The sequence below is a fragment of the Polistes fuscatus genome, unplaced genomic scaffold (assembly GCF_010416935.1).
Source record: "Polistes fuscatus isolate 324 unplaced genomic scaffold, CU_Pfus_HIC Scaffold2, whole genome shotgun sequence".
NCBI lineage: Eukaryota > Metazoa > Arthropoda > Insecta > Hymenoptera > Vespidae > Polistes > Polistes fuscatus.
Window position 1 is genome coordinate 14,702,238 of NW_025113096.1, and position 16,909 is coordinate 14,719,146.

Sequence of the window (16,909 nt, forward strand, 5' to 3'; positions counted from 1 at the left end):
TTGACACACTCGAGATATAATTACAATCATAAATATTTTTCTTTTTATTATTTCATTATTTTGGCACTACGTATAATCGAACCAATTAACGAATTGTTCGTTAATGATACAAGAACAAATTTACTTTGCATTTTGTTAAATTCAATTTTTATATATTTGTGCAAAGAGATTAACGTTATTAACTTTAGATTTATATTTATTGAATAAAAACAAATTTTTATTAATATTATGACCCATGTTTCATTCGTTATAGTTTTGTATAAGATGCTTTACTTAAATTTATATATTAAATAAACACAATATCAGACAAGAAATAAATTTATATACATATAAATATACATATTGAATAATTTTTAATAGTAAGGATAGTGGAAAGAGATTTTTGTTTTATTTCATTCGATCAGATAATCGAGGTATCGTGAATTTCGATAAATTGTTTATAACAATAATAATAATAATCTATTAAATAATATAATAAGAAAACATTACATTTTTCTTTCCTTTTATTGTTTCTTTCCTCGATGATTGTTAAACGACAAGTATCTTTCTTTTTCTAGTCATAGTTTCAATAAAATAATTTAATTTTTTTTGTTTAATTACACATAGGACGGGAGTATTAGTAAATGAGCGTTATCGTTGCTAGGGTAACAAAATGTTTCTTATTTGAAAGTAATGATCAATAATATTATAATATAAAATAAATACTACGTTGTTTACTATTATAATACATTTTTATTAAACTAAAAATAGAAGAATAAAAAACAAGAAGAATAAGGTTAATTACAATTAATAATTAGATTCGATTAAGAAAAGAAACGATAAAATAAAATTATCGGTAAATAAATTTGAACACATGTATAATCGTTCATGTATCAATAATTAATATATTTCTTTTAATGCAGCGATCATTCACCAATACATCTACCCTATGTATTTATATACATATGTATGTAAATATATTTAAGCAAAAATCCGTAATTTAACGCTTTCGCGAACGATGATGATAAGATTTAAAAGTGAAATAATTAATGACACAAAAAAAAAATAAAATCAAACGATGATCGGACTTATTTTTTTTTTTTCGATTACGATTGCTTTTCTTTTTTTTTTCTTTATACCTTTTCGTATATATATAATAATAATATTTTCCTTTAAAATTAATTAATAATTAAAAATAGATATGGTATTAATGAAATAGAAGAGAAAAAAACATTCCCGTGCGACATCATCATCGGAATGATACGATTTCGAGATAAGTTTAAGTTATTTTTCTTTTTTTTTTTTTTATTGAACAGTATCCTCTTCTTCCAGCATCCTCTTTCCCAAACCGAACATATATCTTTGTTCGGCAACGTCCTTAGGCCGTTTACCTGTTGGCATTGAGTCATCTAATGGTGATACTACGTTCCAATCTCTTTTTCCAAGGCCAAAATTGTACAAACGATTGCCACGTTTTTCTTGAATGTAATCCATTAATTGATCGTCATCGTTATCACGTGTTAAATATCTTTCATAGGCTTCAACTGGCAAATAATCTAAACTCCTTCTTGATGGTTGATATTCGAATTGATTATCGTTTCGTTTACCAAGACCAAAACTGTATGGTTTTATTCTTTTTCCAAGTCCAAAAGAGAATGGTTTTCCTCGCTAAAGTAAAAAGAATATATAAAGAATTATTATTATTATTGAATTAAAATAGATTCTTATTATTTTGTATTGAAATTGTTCATTGAAAAATATTTAATTATTATTTAGAACGGTAACACTTTTTTTTTAAATCATATACAGTAAATTCCAGGAATATTCGTATTCTTATTATTAATTACTATATTTTCCAATTTTTAGAACATGAAAAACATAATATTTTAGGATCATTAAACATTTCAATTGATATTATATATATTTAATTGGAAAAAAAAGTATTTCGTTTATATGTAATATGTAATAAAATGAAAAAGAAAGAAAAGGAAGAAAATATTGTCTAATAAAAATTGTATACTGAATTAATAAAAACGCGAATAATCATGAAAAATATATATTTATAATAATGAATTTTGTAAATAATTTCAATGATATATATTGCATTGAATAAAATAATAAAACGTTACCTTGCCATCGCTAGCATCTGCCCATCGTTTTCCAAGACCAAAATTATAAACCGGCAACCTTTTATATTCGGAAACATAGGTATATGCCCTTTTCTCTGGTGGTTCATCGAAAACCAGATCCGATATCGCTTGACTGAAACGTTGGGTGTGAGTGGACGAAGAGGAAGAAGAAGGTTCTTCCATTGCAAGAACAGTTCCCTCGAGAATAGCGAACATTATGAATACGATCACATTCAACGTCATCATCTTTTCTCTCGAAGACAATACTGTAAAACAGAAGATGCATAAGATATCGATATCGATTTTCTACGGAAAACTTTAACTAACTTATGTGGAAACCTAAAGTTTACCATCGTGTATGGTAAATTGAATCAATCGTATGATAAGCATTATACCCTTCAAGAATACTATTTTAAAAAAAAAATAGAAAATGGAAAAATGATGTCTTAAATCAATTACATACGATGAAATTGTTTTAATAATTAAATCCGAATAACGTTTATATGAATTCTATATGTTTTTTATTTTTTTTTAGATAATTGACTGTGCATGTGTATGTGAACTGTTATTTATATTTATTTTTATATATTTAAATATTACATAATATAATTTAATATATTATTAAATATATTTATGTCATTAGAATTATTTATGATATACAAGTTCAATTATAATAGTAAAAAGTAATAGTCAATTGAAATTGATATGTGTCATATCTTTTTATTATTATTATAATAAATTATCGTCTATTTTATTCGTTTATAATGAAAATTATTAAGAAGTATAGATTTATATTTGTTAAAAAGAAACAATAAATTCGTTCGAGAAAGTGTTACCATTTCGTCTACTCTTTTTGGAAGATTACGAAGTAAAATTAATTATGGTAATAATTAATTACGTCAGTCAGTTGAATATGTTATTTACGATAAAAAAACAAAAAAGAATTAATAAAACAGGTTTGATATAAAATATAATAAAGGAATAAATACGTTTGAAAAATTGATGATCGATCGAATCATCGCACGAATTAAAAAAAGAAAACAAATCTTCTAACAGTCACCTACCTTTTCAAAAGCAAACTATGTTTATGCCTATTTCATTGTAATGTTTCCTATTTTATTTCGAGGTGTAAACACTCGAGAGACAGTTACAATTCGGCCTTCTTATTGTACACAAGTCGGATTCAACGCATGGTACGTAAGAATATTATTCGTTTTAATATTACAACAATATTTAATTTAATTAATTATTTATAATTATTCATCGTTTTAATTATTATCGTTCGTTCATCAGATTGAATCACTTTTCTCTCACAGTTATCCATTAAATTAGTTATCAAATCAAACTGAATGTTTTTCTTACACGTATTAATCGCAATAATTATTAACCCTTTGCAAAATCAATTTAACAAAAAAAAAGAATAATAGAACAAAATTTAAATAAACATCTACGCCAAATTAAAATCGTAATTAAATTAAAGAGGTAAAGTTTTTTTTATATGGAACACTTGTAACAATGTTCTTCATTCTTTTTTTTAATCCATGTGGGATGCGAGCACCTCCAGGCCAAACACTTAAGTAGGCGTTCGTGAGGAGATTGGACGGTGGGCCCTGGATAGCTTAATTGGTTAAAGAGCAGTCGCTCGGAAAGCGGAAGATCCGGGTTCGAATCCCGGTCCAGTCTGTCCAACGGCCCAATTTTTTCACGAATCCTACATCCATTTTATGCACTAATTTTTTACATAACATAAATTGATATTTTAATTATCTAAATTATTAATCTTTGAAATATTTCTTATAGAAAAAAGTATCCCGAAGATTAACATAAAAAGAAATTAAACTGTCCCAACGTGAACAAATAATTTCTAATTAAAAAGTACATATTCGTTATTATAAAACAAAAGAAAATATAGCTTAAAAATGCTTTATTTTTTGAAATGATACTTTCATAAAGAATTCTGTTGCAATTTTCCCCCGTTAATAGATGTATATATGTATATGTAGTATGTATGTAATATGTATGTATGTATTATGAAGCTATGTAGTAAATATGGTCATTACAGTATTTCAAATTTCTATGAATATTAAAAGTTTCTTCGACATCGATGGTAGGTACGAGATTGTCGTTTCAAAGCCAAACTAGTTTCTCTGTTAACTTCTGGGATACTTTCGTTGGATATTGCCCTTACTTCAACACATCTGTGTGCGTGTCTGTATGTGTTTATGAGACGTGTCAAATATTCTTAACTAAATTCCAGCTTATCCCTAGAATATAGAGAATCGCATTACACATTTCTGAAAGTTCGACGAAGTTTCGTTAGGTCGCCTAACGAAATTGTACGTCGCATTAAACGTAAACCGTATACGATTGTAAAATATTTATTTCATTTTTTTTCGATGTTTCAATACATTTCGGATTGAAGTATATTTCATTGTTTTCTTCTTCTGATTTTCGAATTAATCTTTGAATTCACGAAAACGTTGATATTTTTAAATCTTACAATTAATTAACTCCTTATTTCATTCGACCCAACGAGTTGCAACGTTATCTATTCTCTTTGAAATTAGTCGTGCAAAAATATGTATACTTACACTAGGACACGAATTAGAGAGAGAAGTTTCAATTAATTATACGCGTTAAAGAAACTAACTAAAGTGAAATACGTAAACTAAATGATCGGATGCAAATTTCTTCCTTCGTCGTTGTAAGTTAATTAGAATTTTATGAGTTCGCGTATTTAGAAAACTCGATTATTGTTTACGTTTAATTTACATGAAAAATGAATAGGAATAATAAATAAATAATATATTCCACGTTTCTCGTGTGTTGCTCAAGTTTAATTTTCTCGTCGTAAAAATATATTTTTCGCGTGCTAACGAGCAGCATGAATCATTCAAGCAACGTCTTACTTTTTTATTTCTTTAATTTGATCTTTTTTAATTCCTTTAACGAGAACGCAATAATACAAGAGGAATTAGTTCAAGAAAAAAATTACAATGTATTATATACTTTTCATTTCAAATGTAATGAATCTTTAATTACGGTGGGTTAAAATAATTGACTCAAAAATGCCTTTCATTCCGAGAGAATACTCGTAAAATTATTTTTACAATTCGACAAACCAACTTTTGAGAAAATATTTATACTATCGAACCGATAACGGAACAAATTGACTTACTTATGAACATCAGGCAAAATTATTTATAACTATCTTATAATCGTTTAAAATAAAAAGAAAGAAAATTTTAAAAGTAACGAAGAAACTTAATTGTTTTCATTAATCAAATATTACAATAGAGTAGTATTACGAGAACTATAATATAACCGGAGTACATAGGCTATTATGCAGTTGTTTCGTAATCAGAAGGACAAAGCGAATCAGAGTAATACCAAGCTTAAAAGCTTTGGTGGTTGGTGAACCAATGAAAGAGAAAGTGAGAAGGACAGACAGACAGACAGACAAATAGATGAAGAGAGAAGATGAGATGAAACCAGAGATGACAAAACCACTAAGATTGGGCAATGGTTAACCCCGAATCTATTGAGTGGTAAAACCTAAATCCCCATTGGGTAGATCCTTCAATATTTGACCCTGAATCCCAGCGAAGGAAGATATCCTCCTTTTCGGTTTGTCCTATCACGTGACCTCCCTGACCCACTGTAGGCTTAACCTCAAATCCAAGAAACGAATACGTGGGCTAAATTTTTGACTAGATAAGAATTATTTCCTGAAAAGTCGATCCTCTTATTTATTCTTTTTTTTCCTTCCTTCCTTCCTTCCTTACTTCCTTCCTTTTATTTTTTTTATTTTACTTCTTTTTCTTTTTTTCTTTTTCGATTTTATTTCCTCATATATTTCATTCTTTATGGTATTATATTTGATATTCTCTTGTTTTGTTCAAATATATAAAACTATATTTCACTCTTTTATACAGTTTTTGAAGAAATTATTATTCTTTTTTTTTTGCAGATTGAATAGATCATCAGTAAAATTATGTTCATCGCAACTACGTTTAATCCTTATTAATTTTTGAACGTGAATACTCGTAACGACTTTATTGTTTATTGTTAAAAAATAATTTAATTACAAATTTCACTTAAATATAAATATAAAATAAATTTTTTGAGAATATTTCATGAAATTATAAATTGTAGAAAAAAAAGAAATATTTTTACGCAAAATGGAAAGAAAATATCGTTGATAAGAACGAATGACGATTGGGAATGAAGGAAGGTAGAAAATTTAGTTTCTCGCGTGTAACATTATCTCGACATTCAATACTAAAGTTGCTCTCGAACTTTTATGAGACGAGAGATTACGAAATGATGTTTGCTGAGAAAATAAGGTTGAGAAAAAAGTGTGTGTGTGTATATCTGTCGTTACTTCGTCACAACCCTCGTTAAACGTGAACATCGTCGAGTTTATCGTGTAAAATAACGAGCTAGAATTGCGTCCTGAATTCGACTGTGAAAAATCGTTTTCAAACGACGTGATTATTCTTTATACCGATATATTTTTTTTAAGGGATGTAAGCGAGCGAAGATCTTAACTTTGTACGTTTTCATACGGGGGTTCTTAAAAACATCACGATTGTCAAAAGGATCGGAAAAAAAAAAATTCGTTTTTCTCGCTAGAGTGAAAAAAGAAGAAGAGAAGAAGACAAAATCGTAAAAGTAATGTTAAACCAACTCGAAAGAATTTTATTCGTTTTTTTCTTTTTATATTGCACCTTTGGAACAAGATATTTATGCAACGTTATTCGGTTAGATATAAAATACAATTGGTTTTCAATAAAAAAAAAAAAATATTAGTATTATTTATTATATAATATATAGGAAACATTTTTTCTATAGAAAAAAAAATACTGATATTATTTATAATCGTTGCTAATATTTTATTCGTAATAAATTGAATATAATCTCGATAAAATATATTATTGAAATATTATTTATATTTTCAGAATACACAGCGATTATTCTCCGTTCGAACGTTCGCAAATGAATGTTAATAAAATATTAACGAGTTGTCTCTTTTAATCTTAATTTATTCAACCGACAATTTCTGCAAGAGATTTCAACGTTGCAAGAACCGACTTTAATTTGATTCGAATCTTATTCGCAATATTCACGTTCTTGACGTCTAAATAACCTCTCCAGGTTGTTTAAATAGAAAAAGAAAAGAAAAAACATGGTTGACCGAACGAAGAAAGAAAAAGAAAAAGAAACATGAGATAAAGTCTTTTTTGGTCTAATCGAGAAAAGTGGTTGTTCGAGAAGATTGCATCACCAAAAGTGGTAATTACTACGAAATTTGTCATCGTAAAAAGGAGTGCTTGTGAAAGGGAAGAGTAGATCCTTACTCTCTCTAGGAAATCACTCACCAGGTCCTCCACACAAGATGAAGATATCTCATCAGGTTAGGAAAACGTGAGTCATTTCCTTTCGAATATATATATTTTCCTTTTTTCTTCCCCCAAAGGAAAATGAAATTTCGTTTCCTTCTCACGCCTTGGAACCCCATGAATTTCTTTTCTATTCTTTTCTTTTTTTATGTATATGTGTGCGTGTGTGTGTGTTTTGTATTTGTGTGTGTATTTCTTTCTATCTTTTATTGCGATAAAGTAGCCAACAAGATTACACATAGTGTAACACTTATCGATTATAATAACATTATTCTACACTGTCTCAGGATTTTTATTTTAGGATTTTTATGATTAGGATCGTATGCGATTATGATAAAGTAAAATCATTTGATAATATATAATATTTCTTCGTTTCTTATTTTACTTTTATTATCCTCCTTGTTCTAGATTCATCTTATTATCAATTTCATTAGCTTGTATTACTGTTCATCTCTTTCTCTCTCTCTCTCTCTCTCTCTCTCTTTCTCTCTCTCTCTATCTATCTTTTTTTTTCTTTTCTTTTCTTTTTTATCTCGAAGTTCTTTGATCGCGGAACACAACGTGTATATGCAGCTTATAAATCTTTCATAACGGGTCTCTTTAACTATCTATCTTACTACGTTGACGTTATCTTTTACTTTTAGATTCTTCACTTGTAATAGAATATGTAATATCTTTAATATCTTTCTAAGGAATCGTATTATTTTCATTATCAATATATTTTTATATATCATACCTCATTATATCATAAATCGTTAAATTGAAACACGTGTTTTAAACACGATTTATAGATATGCTAAGTACAATTTTATTATTTAAAAAAATATAAGAATATATATATGTCTTTGTAATAATATATAAGAGACTCTGAACTCTTTAACGATCGAGTTGCTGAAGAAGTGCCAATGAAAGGACGAAACGTTCAATAAGATCGAAATATAAAGTTCTAAATTCTTATCCTGTCCAACTTCCCTGCGATACATTTATCAATAATTTTATTTTTGGACGTGATAAACAACAAATCGAAAATATATATATTATAATATTATATATTATATTTATTTATTATTACAATAATATTTTCTTTTTCAAATCATTGAAAGTTAAGTATACCGTTCGTCGTAGAATGAATTATTGTAGGTATATAATATAAACAGAAAAAAAAACTAACATAAGATCGTATTCAATGGAATATCTAAACGTTAAAAGAATATTTATCATTATGTTAAACGCACATATATGTATGTGTATTATACATAGATTGAAGGAAAAAACACAATAGTATTTCAACCGATGCCTTACAAGTATCAGAAAATCCCTGTGACCCACAACGATTGAGTTATTACGATATATAACACATCTGTTACTTACATACGACCCTAAATCACGTGCACGTTAGCCACGTGTTGTCAAGTATATATACTTTTTCTCTAAATACACATATTTCAGGGTTATACCGTAAAATGTTGGCCATAATAATACGTGAACAAATTTTTAAACGAGGAAAAAATCCTTTTTGTTTGTTTATAATTAACGATTTTCTTTACTTTACGTATAGTTGGACCAAAAAAAAACTATTACTCTATCGTCAGTTAAATTCGAACAATATTATACAATATGATTTGATGAAAATAATAATGTAAATTACATTTTTAAAAGTAAATTATTACTTTAGAAATTCATTTATCTTATTGTTAGTGTAATTAATATCATTAAACAATAACTTTAATTTATGATATCGAATAAAAACAGCATTATATTTAATATGTGTGTGTGTGTGTGTTATGTATCTATGTAATATATAATATTTCGTTCCATTATTTTTTTTATCCTATTATCACGTTTTTTGAAATTAAACACTATATATTTTATGAAATGGTATAACGATGCCAACTTTGTTTCCCTTTTAATACTTTTTCTTTTCTCTTTCTTTCATTTTCTTTTATAGAATATTATTGAAGAAGAGGGAAATAACAACAACAAAGATCTAATGATTAGCCACGTAATAATGCCGATTTTTGCATACTATTTCCATACCTTATCTCCCGTTTATGTTTTTATTGTAATATACACATTTATGAACATCGTTATCATAATCGTTAGAATACACAATACCGAACACTTCGACGTGATTCGAAATGTTTATTTAATACGCAGGTAATGATGTTGATTAAGTAATTTATGATTATAATTTTAACAGGTAAAAGTAGACTTTTATTCTGATTACGAAGTTTATATTTTCGGCAATTAATTTGTTAGCACTTTTTTTAATCAATTAGCCGTGATTAACGAGTATACTCGTTATACGGGAAAAAAGTAGTTAACCATTTGTTACTTAAATTGCAATTTTAAGAAAAACTAATATATTTTTATATATATATGTATGTATATGTATTCGTAAATTGTCAGACGTTTAAAAATTTCCATAAACCAAGACGGAATAAAACAAAAAAGAAAGAAAAGGAATAGTAATAATTATTATAAAAAAAAAAAAATACTGTATACTATAATACGAAAGAAATAATACAAACTTGATCAACTAAACCAAAAGTAGAATAACAATAGTTGAAAAAAAACCGAGCTTCTGCTATTCATTAAAATTCTTTTGTCAGAGAATTTTAATAATATTCAATATTTTTATTTCTTTATATAATAAAAGAACTATCAATTGTTATTCTCATTGTTATGCGTATTTTTTGCTCCTATGAAGTCCATTGAATCAATATACTTTACGAGGAATTCTTCATAACTTTCCTTTTTTTCTTTTCTTTTCTTTTCATTATTATTACTTTCCTTTTCTTCTCTTTCTTCATATAAAAATATAAAAATATATATATATATTTCTCTTACGTTCGGCTTCTTCTTATTTTTTTTTATATACTAATGTAGTTTTAAGAAAATAAAAAAATAGAAAGAGAGAGAGAGAGAGAAATACAAAAAGATCAGGGGAAAATGATTTATGTTTTTTAATAATATTACGAAACGCTTTGAAGATATAAAGAAAAGTAGTTGGTAAAAAAAAGGTTCATTTTAGTTTGCAATCAGCCCTTACATCCCCTATACCCCGCCCACCCCGATTTCGTTCTCTCGTTGTAAAACGATCCTTCATCATCAGTCTGCCATCCGATACTCTTTCTCTTTCTCTTCCTCTCTCATTGACAATTTTAATGGCGTCTTTTGATATTCATATGCAAATCTTACATATATTCGTTACTACGATTTAATATTTATGTCTCTTTCAATATTCTCAAGTGCTTATTCGAATAAATATAATTCGTTCGAGTGTGTGAATAGACACCACGTGAAAAAAACATAAAAAAGATAATTTTCTTAGAGAACAAAAAAAAAGAAATTATTGCGATACGTTAGCAAAAGAATATTCAATTAATATTATTATTATTATTGTATAAAAGGTTCTTTCAGGATGATAATGATGGTGATAATGATTATATAAAAAAAAATGTTCTATTTCACGATCCTTACATTAGTCTTCTCTATGAATTATCGGATGATATCATCGATCTGTGAATACAATTCTTTCCAATATATTTTTTCGATTTTACTCTGACATCATATCTCGGATTATTACAATTCAGCAGAAGAGGAAAATCATGTTCGAGTATAATTCAACGTCATGAAACGATATTCTTTCTATTTCAATTCATCTATTCTTCTTACGACTTTTTTTTATTCCTTTTTTTCTTCCAACGGAATTCTAATTTTTAAAGGATTTTTCTTTAAACAAAAATTTCTTTCCTCGAATGTTCGTCTTCTTCTTTTTTTTTATCGTTCATTGATTATCAAAATTACATTAAAGATTTTTTTTCTTTTAAAATATTATATATATGTGAAACACCAAAATTGGAGAATATTAAGATTCACACGATCGTTATGTAAGAAATATTAATGTACAAGAATAAACTTTAATATTCAATCTTTCACCGACTTTCACTTTACAGGATAAAAGGTCTCATTGGAAAACAAAAAAAAAAAGAAGAAAAATTAACTTATTACTCTAATTGACCGTAAAACTTTGACACCAAAAATCCAATTAATTGTTTTTATCTTTATATTTTTATCTTAACTAAATCTTCATAAAATTAAAATTAAACTTGGGTATGACGAAGAAAATATGATGACGAAATTGCAATTTCTACGAATCTGCTAATTAAGGTAGTTCTTCGTTTTCCTATTGGCCCGAAAAACGTTTTCCTCTCTTATCTTCCTCTCAATTACCAGGTATACCAAGTTAGAAAGGGAAAGAGTATTAATCATCTCGCCTACGCATTCACTTTTCTTCTCATCTATGGCAACTACGTTGATCATTTCCACCATTTCCGTATTTCTTATATACGTTTCGTTTCCTATTTATTTTCCAATTTTCAATCAGAAATATTTTACCTTGACTCGTGTGTTATCTACGTTTAAAGTAAAAATCTATATTAAATTCAATCATCTAATCGTAGACAATTTCTTACATCCGATCTTTGTATAATATTTATTTAACTATTAATACGTATAAGATTTAATTAATTATTTGGGAAAAAGAAACAAAAAACAAAAAAATATATATTTTATATTCTATAATTATTCACACACACTATCTTGTATATAATTTCGATTAAATTTTATTATATATTGAATATTTTTTTCCAATCATTATTTTAATACGATATTAATGTGTTAGTTTGTATAATAATGTTAGATCAATAACCATTAATTAAAAGATCTTTGTTTTTCTTTTATTTACTAAGATTAGGGAGACAGAGAGAGAGAGAGAGAGAGAGAGAGAGAGAGAGAGAGAGATGACTCGTGAGAAAATAGATTACGTTGTTGTTATAGTTGATTTTATTGAAAGATGATGACAAAGTGGTTATATATGTTTGATAGTAAATACTTCCTTAGTCACGGAAATGAGATTAACGTCAAATCGATATTCCTCTTTCAAGATGCGGAAGCATCTCTTCTGGTGTGAAATGAAACCTTGTTAATACATCCTCTTAATGCGCTTATGTTTACCCATCTTGTTTTCTTGTCTTTATAAGGAAATAATCGTGTACGTCTAGTGAAAATATACTATATACAACAAAAGTGATTGTCTTTTCATAGCTAAGTTATATTTAATTATATTGATTATTACGAGCTTTAGGCAAACTTTTAATAAATTATTCTTTCATTTAAAGTATTTTAATCGTAGAACGTTAGCTTCTATTTTCTGTTTTTTTTTTATTTTTATATTCGTTCTTCGTTATTATTATTATTATTATACGTTTTTAAATAAAACGTCTTTGACAACTACGTTATTAAAATGAGAATTCGTTGCGATGTTTAAAAATAAAAAAAATAAACAGAGAAAAAAATTGTTCCTAGCTATAAATTGATTTAATTAACAAAATAAAAGCGAAGGCGAGATACGTATTGTTTATTCGAAAGGTTTGAAATATTATGTCCGAACATCATAAAAATAAAAAATAAATAAATGAGGAAAAAATTTGTATTATTTTTGTCAACAATAATAGAAGCAGATCCACTCGTTGTTTAATTAATTATTATTTATGTTGCAATATTTTTCACCCCAAAATTAATTTCAAGCCTTTTATCGCAAAAATTTACGAAGATGTTTCATCGGTTAATGGATTTAATTAAAAGAAGATCCTATTCCTCGCTCGCGTGGTTAATAGTAACCGCGAGTTTTAAAATGAACTCGACTCGGTATTTAATTGAAAATTCCTCGTTTCGAATTAAATAATAGCAAACGAATAAGTTACAGCTAATACTGTAAAATTTTTTTCTTTTCTTTTTTTTTCAGAAAAAGAAAAAAGTATCAAAATTAACATAGATTATACAAAAACTATTATCAAAGACGGTGTTAAAGTAATAAAATAATGAGAATGACAAATTCGACGAATATTTTAATTTAATAATAGTTTTTTAAACGAGTATTAATTAAATAAATGTCAAGATTAAGGTATTCAAAATATTACCGCATCAAATCCGATCATTTCTCATCGTAAATAAAAACAATATATAATATTTGCATAATACGTGACAATCGTTTAAAAAATAGAAAATTTATTTGGTAATATTAATTAGAACATTTAACATTTTTTTAATCTAGAAAAGCAATTTACGATCACACGTTCTAATATTTTCTAATCGACACAGTAATAAGTTTCATTAAAAGGAATAAAAAATAAATAAATACTCTACGACTTATTAATTATTATCTAAACGCGTAAAAGTCAAAATAAATTAACGGACAAACGTAGTTTGCTAGTGATGTCATTTTCGTTTAATTTTACATTAGTTTCACATTAACAATATTCTCATATAATATAATTATTTTTTGGTCATTTCTCTCTCGTATTATCGATAAATCAACAAATCATAGTATAACAAATTTCAACAATCATTATTTTCCACCTATAACATTTATCGAATTTGATTATCGTAATAATGAAGGATCATTGTTCATTGTATTAAACTTTAACAAATGTTTATATTTAACAAATTTACATATATTATATGAAAGTTAATTCCTGTTTGGTTTCTAGTTGCGTTAATATAATATATACAGTAAACTTGTAACATAATCAAAGAAGAGGAAATAGCGCAAGTGACGATGAGAATTACGTACGAAGAAAATTTCATTTTGAAAAGTAAAACATTTTGAAATGTGTCGTTTCAAGAATAGCTTGCTAATGACTCGACGACGTTAGAAACACGAGTAGAATTTACGCGTACTAAATGTTTCGCGAGAACTTACTTAAACCAACGAACGAACGTTAAAGACACATTTTATAATTTATATTTAAACGCAAATAATAAAAAAAAGGGTTGATTTGAAGAAAATCATTCGAAAATATTTTTTTACAGTTTCAGAACAAGCTTCGTATAATAATCGGCCAGTTTAATAATCCTTCTTCTTTCTTTTTTCCACAATTTTCTTCTTTTTCTTCCCTTTTATTCCCTTTTTTTTTATTACTCTTTTTACAAAACACTCACTCGTTATCTCTTTTTGGATAGAAATACCTCAGACTATACTATACGAAAAAGCAGCAATAATACCAGTCAAGAGCGATTATTAAGCCAGTACTTATGAAGCTGTTCCTTTATGAGAGTCGGCGGTACCTTTTGTAACTTTATAACTTTCTTAACAAGGTATGTATTTTAAAATGGAAATATTGTCATAAAAGATGATACAAAGAAGAAACGTAGGATGCGTAAGGTATAACAAATTAGATCGTAATAAATATTAAAAAGCATCAATTTTCACATTATTATACCTCTTTTTTTTATTTTCTTTTAATTCATTATTATACTTAAGTTTCTTTTTAGAGATCAGATAAAAGATGATATATTTTTTAAAAAATTGCGGTATAAAACTAATATCATTATAATCAATAATAAATTTTGTAAAAACAAAAAAGCATTAACTGAAGTATAACGTGATAATAATTAATTTTCTATTTGAGAAACGTGTAATATAGAAATTGAACAGACAGAAAAAAAGGTCATAATAGAAACGTATCACGTAAAAAGGGTTGATAAAATATTAATAATAAATGTAAACAAGGGATGAGGATATTTTCATTTAAATTATTTGACGAAGTAACTTATCTTCGTAAAGCTATTAAGAAATAAATGTTTTTACTCGAGCATAGTCATAAAGTGTTCACCTGTTGCTGCCGTATTTCTCTAATAAGAACGTTCGGTAGTTAGAATACGTGACACAGTTGAATTATGTTAGAATCGTAACAGAAATTTGAGTAATTAGATATAACTTGTTTAATTAGATTGGTAACTTTCAACTAAGAATTACGCGAGATTAACAAATTTTTTTTCCCATTTTCTCATTACGATTAAATTTCATAATTTTTAATACAAACATTTAACGACGTTTTATTTAAATATTGTTTTTCAATTTTTTGTAAATATATACTAAAAGTACTCATAGTTGTTGATTGTCCTATAGAAAATTTTACACGCAAGAATATTTTTCTTTTATTATTATTTTATTCGAGACGCGATGTTTCAAAGGTAATTATATTTTATTTGTACGAGAAAATTTGTAGCGACGGTCACGAAATTTTTCCACAAGTGGACGTTCCTTTGAAATTTCAAGATAAACTTTTGTTAAAAAAAAAAATACATTGTAGACATTTTCCTTTAAATATTACGCCGATAATTGGTAACGGTGGATTAATGGTAAGCCAAAAAGTTAGAACCAAACAAAAAACAATACATCTTATAATTTATCATTAGATTAGAATGATTTGTATTCTAAAATAAATCATAAGATAAATTGTTTTACATTTTTTGTTTTTAGGCACATACGAATTACATCAACCTAAATACGTTGTTCTTTCAAGACCATTCAAATTTATTTATTGAAATTTAAAACCTTACTTTCTTTAAACATTTCCACAATTTGATTTTTCTAAAAAAACTCCTGTTTTTTGTTGAGGGAGGTGGAGGATGGTAATTTACAATTTGATTGACTTAAAAAAAATATTAAAAACTCATGTAACAGACGGATTACTGTTAAATCAACAAAACTCTTTCGTCTGTCGTTTGAAAGGATGAAAAAAAGAAGAAGCTGCGGACAAAAGAAAAGAAAGAAGAAAAGAAAAAAAGAAAGAAGAAAAGCAAGAAGAACAGATACATCGAGAGGTAGCTATTGAATCTGCTCACCTGTTGCTGGAAGAAAACTTGACGATGGGAATTGGGCAGGTGCACGTTTAGCTTTTAGTACCACCACCGACAAAATAACAATAGATAAAGATAGATAGATAGATAGATGAATAGATATAGATAGAAAAAGGAAAGATTCAAATTCTTTCGTTCCGCACTTGTCCGAGATCTCTCTCTCTCTCTGTACATATATATAATATAAACTTATTATTTAAATTAAAAATTAACAAATAGATAAAAAAAGAAAAATAAAATTCCAAGATTGCCTGGGGGGAAGGGGGTGAAAAAATTAGACGGAGATTTTTCCGAGAAAAAACAAAATAGAAAAAAAATAGAAAAGTATAGCTACGATCAAACTTATCACGACACGATTCGATGCAATGCGAGATAGGGGGGATTGGATTTTTTCTAACTTGTTTTTTTTCCTTTCGTTTTTTTTTTTCTCGAATCTTTGTGATTTTGTTCGTTCGTACCTCCAAAAAAAATGAGATCCTCTCGAAGTTGAATAGAAGCACACAACGCGAGCGTACTGTCTCTACGCGGGAATGAAATGACGACGTCGGCGTAGCGACGCCACCCTTTTATAAGTGTATTCGTGCCCACACGCCACGCCATGCGCGTGTATGCTCGCGCGCACTTTTCCAATCTCACTCTATCTCTCTATATCTATCTTTCTTTCTCTCTCTCTTTCTTTCTTCCTTACCA

At 27.2% G+C, this 16,909-nt stretch overlaps 1 protein-coding gene across 1 annotated transcript; it reads right to left on the bottom strand.

Moving 5' to 3' along the window:
• Positions 1-1,137: 1,137 nt before the first annotated feature.
• LOC122517069 (allatostatins) lies at positions 1,138-16,777 on the bottom strand. The gene is made up of 4 exons (XM_043635400.1): positions 16,678-16,777; positions 16,205-16,255; positions 2,109-2,374; positions 1,138-1,647 (listed from the first exon to the last, which is right to left on the bottom strand). The coding sequence occupies exons 3-4, from the start codon at positions 2,352-2,354 to the stop codon at positions 1,285-1,287; spliced, it is 609 nt and encodes a 202-aa protein (XP_043491335.1). The 5' UTR covers positions 2,355-2,374; positions 16,205-16,255; positions 16,678-16,777; the 3' UTR covers positions 1,138-1,284.
• Between the last annotated feature and the right edge of the window lie 132 nt (positions 16,778-16,909).

Coding starts and splice junctions, on each gene's coding strand:
- LOC122517069 (XM_043635400.1), bottom strand. CDS start 2,354: ATGATGACGTTGAATGTGATCGTATTCATAATGTTCGCTATTCTCGAG. Junction 1,648..2,108: donor CAGATGCTAGCGATGGCAAG/GTAACGTTTTAT, acceptor TTTTTACTTTAG/CGAGGAAAACCATTCTCTTT.